Here is a 9,445-nt window from a genome sequence, read left to right as displayed (position 1 = left end):
AGGACAGCATACATATGAGGCAGCGGCGGATGGACATTAGCTAAGGTAGTGAACCAACAAGTCCTGAAGTCAAGTGTTGAATTCTACTCCCAATTGTGCAAAGGCCTTTTTTTAAGGTAGTGCCTGGTTATAGAACCTAAAATGTGCAAGAAAGGAAAATAGTTACTACTGTCGGTTAGTGTTGAATGATGAGCCTATAGTTCAGATCTTTATATGGACTCAAAAAAAAAAAAATTTGGCCCCGAGATATTTTTTGCTGAATTTTCTATAGTTTCACGGCCAGTTTCATAAAAGATTCAACTTTCTGTTTTTTCCATAATCCACAAAAGTTGACAGAACTAATTTTGTATATATCACCTTTTCTTAAATATAAATTAGAAACTCTGACCCTCACAACAATCCATAGTTTAAAAAATAGAGTTGAAGCTATAAGTTTGCTTACCTTTGGTCCTTGAGACAATTCGATATGGCATGGATGAGATGTTCTACTTCGGTAGCAGCTTGGGTGCCAGCAAATTGTGCAGTACTATCAGCTCCAACTTGTTCGAGAATACTTGCGAGAACCTCCTTGATGTTACCACCAGGATTGACTGACACAAAAGCCCGGACCTGGAACTTATTTCCAATCGCCTCATACACAAGGCGTGCAAGAGTAGTTTTCCCCATCCCAGCCATTCCAACAATGGATGCCATTTTGAGCTGCAGCTCCATTGGTGTGCTCTCCTCCTTTCCTACCAGGTGTAGAACGAGCTCATCCCTCGGTTCTTCCATACACACGAGCTCTGCCGCGTCCTTGCGGACAAAGGGATGAGCTCGAGGTTTGGAGGCGGTGGCTTTCTTCGCTGAAAATAAGCTGGGGATGATTTGCGGAGTAGTCTCCTTCTTCCACTGGCGGCGGCACCGCTTCCACACATCACCGGCTCTCTTCTTGAGATCCAGGAAGGGCCTTTCCTTGGTCTTGGGCTGGATGCGACCCTTGGTGATGTGCTTCTGTAGAGTGAGGACGAAGTCGTCGACGGCGTCGTCCGTGTCGTCGGCGAGATCCCAGGCTTCCATCCTCAACTCCTTGGATGCCGCATCACCGTCCTCCCTCTCCCATATCGCCCAAAGGAGAGAGTGCATGGACTTGAACTTGGAGTGGATGAACTCGCACTGGTAGAAAAATGGCCTTTAGTCGCGGTTGGCAACTGCCATTAGTCGCGGTTGCGCAACCGCGACCAATTAGGCGTGACTAAAGGCACCTCCTTTAGTCGTGGTTCCTTACGAACCGCGACTAAAGGCCCGTCCACGTGGGCGGCAGGCGAGCGCCAGGGCGGAGGACCTTTAGTCGCGGTTCTTCTGGCCAACCGCGACTGAAGGCCTCCGCAGGGTTTAGCCCCCCTTCCCCTAAATCTGGTTTTTTTTAATTTGTATTGTTTTATTTCTTTTGGGTTTTAATTTTGAAGGAGTTTCACATATTCTACCGTACTACATACATGCATATGAATGTACAATTTCAAACAAATTTGAAATTAGAACCAAAAAGAATTCAAGAGGAATATACAATATATATTCGATATCGGATGACCATATACAATTTTGAACAAGTTTCCATACATATTTAGTGCATATAAAGTTCTACGTCCTCTACATAGTGTTCTCCTCTAGGATCGATGACTTTTCTAGCGAACCATCCAGCTAGTTCCTCTTGAAGTGGTCGGAAGCGAGCTTCTGGAGTAAGCGTCGTCCGGAGGTTATTCCTCCTGATGTTGTTCTCAGACGGCTGCCGCTCAGTGGTGTATCTCCGGATCCTCTCACAAACATAGTATCCACATAGATTGGTCCCCGGTGGCTGAATATCCCCGGTCGCAGCCTTTGCCCTTTTAAAATGTAGCTCTTTTTTGAATTCACCGACCTTTTGATCTACGAACCGTCTCCAAACCCTACGAGGCAAGGAAAATTAAATGAACAAGAGAGTTATTAATTAGTTACTTGATATTAGGAAATGATGAATGAAATAGGCCGATCGATATAGAGCGCAAACGAATGAAAGTAGTTACTTTTGCATCATTTTTCTCATGTCGGCCCAAAGCTTCGTATCCATATTCAGAGAGTCGTGGACGAGAACTGTGGAGTTCTGAATTTGAATTACTAGCAGAATCCAGTGGAACCTGCGGACACGATACATGCACGAGTCATGCATAACTCATCGATTAGCCACATACCATGCATGGAGTAAACAAAAGAGAATGTGCTCAAGACAGAAACACTCACCCAAAATGGTAAGGAAATAGAATATCACTTTTGAGTTCCTGTTTTGTAAGAAACCGCCACAGGTCACCCTCCACGTCTTTGGGGTGGTGTTCTAACACATATGAATTAACGATTTGTGGGTCAATGAACCCAACATCATGGGTGTGACTTATTCGCATTTCCCGCTTCTTCATTCTGCATAATAGCGTACACAACAAGATAGTTAGGACAATATATATATTTATAGTGCAGGCAATGAACGAGATGGGGTAGAAATTAATAAATCACTTACAGAACATAGCAGCTGATGATAGATTTGTCGAGCTCGCGCAGATTGAACAGCTGGAACAATTCACTCCGATGAATTGTTATATAGTAATGTTTGAAGTGATGCTCAGGTCTAACTTCCGCATAAATATATTCTCTGGCGTTTTTAAGTTTTATGTAACCCTTGTACCAATTTAGCAGACCTTTCATTTGTCGAGGTAGATCCTCTTCCTGCGCAGGCTCGACGCGAGGACCATCCTTCACATATGCAAATACCACGTCCTTCATTGCCACCTCATCAAGGCCTAATGCTGCACGAAGAGTCAGACCTAAGTCTGCCGCTTGTTCTTTGGCTCTCGCTACAGTCAATCCCTGTGCTGCCGCAGCTGCTATGACATCAGGGGCATCGTCCTCCGGACCTGCGGCTTTCACTATGAGCGGGGCGATCGACTGTTTACTTTGTTCCCCGAGCTGGGCAACTTGTTTCCCCCCGACCGCGAGTGCTTGACTACGAAGTTCACGTTCATAGTCGTCAGGCAGATTCTTCGCGGCTCGGGACGGTGTGTTCAAAAATGACTTAGCCCGGCTCTTTTCCTTCTCGAGAAAATACTTGTTTGGGCTCGGGCTCTCTTTTCTTCTTGCAGTCCGCCTGCCATTTCTCATGCTTGAGCAGCCACGACCGCTGCATTTTGCTCCACACTAAGTTCCCAAGGCCTCGGGGTGAGAGGCTTTAGTGATGGCTCTGGTATCTTTGTGGTTGCAGGTACATAAGGCTCCGGGTTAATAACCCAAGACTGCCTCCGCTTCTTCGCCGGAGGTGGATTGGGGGCGGCGTCCGATCACCCGCCGGACGAGGAGCGGGGGCGGCGTCCGCTACCCGCCGGAGGTGAATTGGGGGACGGCGTCGGCTGACGTGAAGGAGGTGTAGGTGAACCACCACCACCACCACCGCCGCCGCCACCACCACCGGAGGGGGTGGACTTGTTTGCCTTGGCGCCTCGCTCGGAAACTTGATAAACTTCTTCCGCCATAGAATGAACTGGCGCTTGACATCTCCAAGTCTTGTCGCCCCTTCGGGTGTAGCAATGTCAATGTCCAGGTCCTCAAACCCTTGGACTATGTCCTCCACCGTGACACGAGCATAGCCATCCGGAATGGGGTTGTTGTGGTGGAGTGCTCCAGGTGGTAAAGCACTGCCGATGGCTACCTTCATGGACATGTTCCCGATAGGATAATACAGATGACATGCTTTCATCTCCTTTATATCGTCCACGAGGTAGCGAGGAGGCTCCGGTGCAGTAATTTCGATCGTCGGTGCACCAGCCGGTGGGGCCTCCGTGGAAGCAACGCTGCTTCTTCTCTACTGCTGGCTTCCGAGATCCATTGGATGATCTTCATGCTGCGCCCGAGATGCATCTCTTTCGGCTACTAGTACACTCACGGTTTTCTTCATCACATCCATTTCCGATGCCAACCGCGCCACAACATCTGCATCCCGATCCATCTTTCTCTTACGGCTTCTGTAACCGTACGGGTCATCGTTCTGGGGGAACCCTATTTTCCACGGAATGTGCCCCATACCTCGTACACATCCTCCGTGTTCAGGATTCCCGAGGGCTTTCGTCAGCGCGTCGTTCTCTCTGTTGAACTTGATCTTCCCCTCTTGAGCATCCCTCATTGCCTCAATAAGCTTTTCGGTGGGTTTAATTATTTTGCCCCGGTAAACACACTCTCCTGTCTCCGGGTTCAGCGATCCCCCATGCCCGTACCACCAGCTTTTGGCCCTTGGGTCCCATCCCTCCGTGCACTGGACGGATTCCTCGTGCCCTCGGCTCGTTCTCCATCTTCTCCCACCTAGGCTCCCAAAGGCGATACCCTCCTGGCCCCATAATATGATTGTACTCCTTCTTAGCCGCATTTTCCTTATTTTTTCGATAGTTCAAGGAAGCTGCTCCGATTTCTTTTGCTTCACAAATTCTGGCCAATCATGTTTCAGTTTCTCATATTGTCCTTTGAAATCCGGAGTCTTGTTCTGGTTGACATAGTCACGGGCTAGATTTTGCTTGAATTTCCGGAATGCACTGGCCATCTTTCCAAGAGCGAACTGTTTGAGTAGCTTCCTCCTCTTCTTGTTTTCCGCAATCTTGTTACCCTCCTCATCCAATTTGTGGTATTCCGGAGGTAGGACGACATGTTGCAGAAGCTTTTGCAAGCAATCTTTTTTTGTTCTCTTGTCGACAAAAGTGAAACCAAGACGTGCCTTCTTTGGCTCATTCCACTCCTGGACGGTGATCGAGACGTTGTCTCTAACAACGGCTCCGCATTGGTTGATAAACTTGGTGGCGTTCTTCTCGGGCTCCAGCGGCTTGCCGGTTGCCTTGTCGATAACCTCGATGGTATATATTTCTCCTTGTTTCAGCGTCTTGGTTGCGCCACGCTTTGACGACGTACTCGATTGTTTCGATGATCCGGCCGAGGGCTAAAATAAGAAAGAGAGTCGCGCGCGTTAGTACACACATATTTATTCAAATCGGTTAGTTTGTATCACCGGAGGCTCAATGTATATATATACCTCGGCGCCGGAGGTGGTTGCTACTTCCAATTGAAGATCGTCGTTTATCGACGTTTCTTCGGCATCATCTTGCTGACGGCGCCCTTCATCTTCACCGTCAAGGTTCAGATAAGAAGAGATATCATCTTCTTCTTGTCCGGTCGGCACATATGGAATATCGCCTTTTATGATGCTGAATATATGGTCTTCAGCGTCCATATCATAGTTGTCCAGAATCGGGTCAGCTCTATCGTCCGCCATATGTCAGTCCTGAAAACATGTAGTAAAAACAAATTAATTGTGTATATGCATTATCTATCACATCTCTTCTACATATAAAGAGAGAGACCGGTGGCGGTGACCGAGAGGGCGGTGGCGAAAGGGGGGACGCAGTGACCGCGCGCGTGACCGAGAGACCGGTGGCGGTGACCGAGAGGGCGGTGGCGGTGCCGGTGCCGAGGACACATAACCCTCGCCACCCCCTCTCGATCCCAAAATTTTGGTAAGTAAATTTTTTGTTAAGTTAAATTTTTGTTATGTCAAATTTTTGTTAAGTTAAATTTTTCTTAAGTCAAATTTTTCTTAAGTCAAATTTTTGTTAACTAAAATTTTTTTTAAGTTAAATTTTTGTTAAGTTAAATTTTTGTTAAGTTAAATTTTTCTTAAGTCAAAATTTTGTTAACTAAAATTTTTGTTAAGTTAAATTTTTGTTAACTATATATACAAAATTTTAGTTACAAATTATCAAGTTTTACTTTTTTTGTTAATTTACCGTTTTTGTTAAACTAATTAACTAGTTAAAATTAAAAAGAACAAAAAAAACACAAAAAAAGAAAAAAATCCGGCCCGGCCACTCTCTCCTTTCTGGCGCGCGGGCGGCGTCTGGCGGGCGGCGTGTGCGCGCAAGCTCTGGCGGGCGGCGTGTGCGGGCGGCCGGCCGGGCGCACGTCCGCGGCGCGGCGCGCAAGGATCGGCGGCGGCGGCGCGGCGCGCGCGCGCGGCGGCGGCATCGCGTCGTCTGGCGGCGGCGTGTGCCCGCAGGGGCCGGCCGGCGGGGTTCGATCGGTGCGCGGCGTGTGTGCAGGCCGGGGGTGTTCGGCGGCGCGCGTATGCAGGGGACGACGACGACGTACGGCGGGGCGGGGCGCGGGAAGAAGGTCGACGGCGGCGACGAGGGCGACGGTCGGCGACGAGGACGGCGCGCGGCGGAGGCAGTTCGATCGGCGGAGACGACGAAGAGGCGCGGCAGTTCGGCGGAAGAAGAAGAGGAAGAAAAGCAGTGCGCGCCGCCCGCGTATTTATAGCCGTGGGCCTTTGGTCGCGGTTGGGGTCCCCAACCGCGACCAAAGCTCAATTTTTGGCGGTTTTGGTTTCCCGCGGAAAAGAGCCTTTGGTCGCGGTTGGCCAGGCCAACCGCGACAAAAGGTATTTTTTCAAATTACTTTTCTTTTTCAAATTACTTCTCTGAAAATTACAAATAATATATCAAAAAGTAAAGAAAAATAAAACTAATTCATTTCAAAATCTGAAAAATACAAATAATATATCAATAAATTCAGAAAAATAAAACTAATTCATTTAAAAATCTTAAAAATACATATAATATATCAATAAATTCAGAAAAATAAAACTAATTCAATTCAAAATCTTAAAAATACAAATAATATATCAAAAAATTCAGAAAAATAAAACTAATTCATTTAAAAATCTTAAAAATACAAATAATATATCAAAAAATTCAGAAAAATAAAACTAATTCATTTAAAAATCTTAAAAATACATGTAATATATCAAAAAATTCAGAAAAATAAAACTAATTCATTTAAAAATCTTTCCGCCTCCCTCTTCCCACCAGTTCTTCTCACCAGTTCTTCCCGGCCGCCTCTGTCTTTCCGCCGGCCTCCTCTTCCCGTCTCTGTCTTTCCGCCGGCCCCTCTTCCCGCCAATTTCTTCCCGCCAATTTCTTTCCGCCTCTTTCTTCCCGCCACTTTCTTCCCGCCACTTTCTTCCCGCCTCTTTCTTCCCGCCACTTTCTTCCCGCCTCCTGTCTTCCCGCTCCCATTTTTCCCGCCATTTGTCACTACATATATGTAGCCCGGCTTGGCCGGCATTATGACATCTCTACAATCTCTCATCACTCTCTCATGGCTTCCACCGCACCCACTCTAACCTACCGGCGGGTGGAGGAGCTTTGCGCCTCGAACTACCCTTGCCCACCGGGCTACCGCGTCCCCGCCGGGTGGAGCCTAAGCGCCGGCGGCGTGCCGGTCCCTCCACTCCCTCGAGTGCTGCGCGCCGGGCGGCCATCACGAACCACTACTACCTCGACCTCACGCCGGAGCAGCGGATGAATCCTCGGCGGCATCCCGATAACCAGACATACTTGGGACGTCTTCTTCATCAATCGGCGTGAGAGGGCGCTCGCCGAGTATGAGGAGGACGGTGCTGCCTCACGGGAACTTCCACGAGGCCGGCCGTCGGCTATGGTGGTACGGCCGGACTGCGGAGCGTCATGGACTACATCACGGCCGGCGATATCCCCGCTGCGCTACCCTCGGTTCGAGCCACGAGCGCCGCCGGCGACGACGGCGACGACGGCGGCGACGACGACGGTGGCAACCTAGAAGGCGACGACTACCGGTACAACGGCGGCGACTATGAAGACTACGAGTATGCATATTATACGCCTAGGCAGGAGTATGACTGAATCACTCCAAATTTCATGTATCATCAGTGCTATCTCGAGTCAATTGAATCATTCGAAAATGGACACCAAACACATCACGGGTAATATAATTCACATGATCCATTCAACAAAGTTTGGTACAATAAATTATTACACATCATTTCTTCCCTTGTGTCCCTGCTTGCTTACGATTGTGCCGTATCCATGGAGCATCCTCATCATTTAACTTAATGCTTGGGTCGGTGTTCACTTTGAAGGGCGGAATTTCAGCAAACATATTATAATCTTCGACATGTCCGTCTTGTCCTCCACTCCCACGATGTTTCTTTTCCCTCGAAAGAACAATGTGGCGCTTTGGATCATCGCATGATGTATCGATCGTTTTCTTATCTCTCCGTTTCCTCGGTTTGCTACTCATGTCCTTCGGATAGAAAACCCGAGCGACATCTTTCGCTAGGACGAATGGTTCGTCAAGGTAACCAAGATTGTTGAAATCCACCATTGTCATTCCGTATTGCTTGGTCCACCTTTACCCCACCTCCTGTTAGCTTGAACCATTTGCACCGGAACAAAGGGACCTTGAAGGAGGGTCCATAGTCAAGTTCCCATATCTCCTCTATGTAACCATAATATGTGACCTTTTGCCCATTCTCGGTTCTTTGCATCAAAGCGGACACCACTGTTTTGGTTATTGCTCTTTTTATCTTGGGCGATCGTGTAAAATGTATTCCCATTTATCTCGTACCCTTGGAATTGTTATAGTCGAAGATGGTGTCTTGGCCAACATGTACAGCTGATCTACAACAGCATTGTCACTCATTAAATGTTTTCTCAACCAACTGCCGAAAGTCTCCATGTGGGCCTTCCTAATCCAGGATTCAGGCTTCCCGGGTTGTCCGAGCGTAAAATATTCTTGTGTTTCTCAAAGTACGGAGCCACCAAGATGGAATTGGTCAGAAGCGTGTGGTGTGCTTCGATCGAGAGAATGGCCGTCCATACATATCGTTGATTTCCTTCCGATCGTGCCTTTTCCACTTAGTCTCCCCTCGTGCCGCGATCGAGGAAGACCAATCGGCTTAAGGTCGGGAACAAAGTCAACACAAAACTCAATTACCTCCTCATTTCCATAGCCCTTGGCGATGCTTCCTTCGGCCTAGCACGGTTACGAACATATTTCTTTAATATTCCCATGAACCTCTCGAAGGGGAACATATTGTGTAGAAATACAGGACCGAGAATGGAAATCTCTTCGACTAGGTGAACCAGGAGGTGCGTCATAATGTTGAAGAAGGATGGCGGGAACACCAACTCGAAGCTGACAAGACATTGGACCACATCGTTACGTAACCGTGGTAGAACTTCGGGATTGATTACCTTCGAGAGATTGCATTGAGGAATGCACATAGCTTCACAATGGCTACTCGAACATTTTCCGGCGGGAGCCCCTCAAAGCAATCGGAAGCAATTGCGTCATAATCACGTGGCGGTCGTGAGACTTCAGGTTTTGGAACTTTTTCTCCGCCATGTTATTATTCCCTTTATATTGGACGAGAATCCAGACGGGACCTTCATACTGCTCGGGCATTCAAAAAAGATGACCTTCTCTTCTTTGGTCGGAGCGTAGGCGGCACGACCTTGAAACCATTCCGGATGCCGGTTATCAGGGTCTTTCAAACGTTGCTGGTCCTGCCGTGCTTCCTTTGTATCAT

The 9,445-nt window shown here is 47.9% G+C and overlaps 1 protein-coding gene across 1 annotated transcript; it reads right to left on the bottom strand.

The window, feature by feature from the left end:
• Positions 1 to 438: 438 nt before the first annotated feature.
• On the bottom strand, positions 439 to 6,060 carry LOC124655601 (toMV resistant protein Tm-2 netted virescent-like). Its single transcript, XM_047194468.1, has 2 exons — positions 5,905 to 6,060; positions 439 to 1,152 (listed from the first exon to the last, which is right to left on the bottom strand). Exons 1-2 carry the CDS (start codon positions 6,058 to 6,060, stop codon positions 439 to 441), a joined length of 870 nt encoding a protein of 289 aa, XP_047050424.1.
• Positions 6,061 to 9,445: the final 3,385 nt, after the last annotated feature.

Source organism: Lolium rigidum, chromosome 5 (genome assembly GCF_022539505.1).
Source record: "Lolium rigidum isolate FL_2022 chromosome 5, APGP_CSIRO_Lrig_0.1, whole genome shotgun sequence".
In the NCBI taxonomy this organism is placed as follows: domain Eukaryota; kingdom Viridiplantae; phylum Streptophyta; class Magnoliopsida; order Poales; family Poaceae; genus Lolium; species Lolium rigidum.
This window is presented reverse-complemented; position numbering and strand designations above follow the sequence as displayed.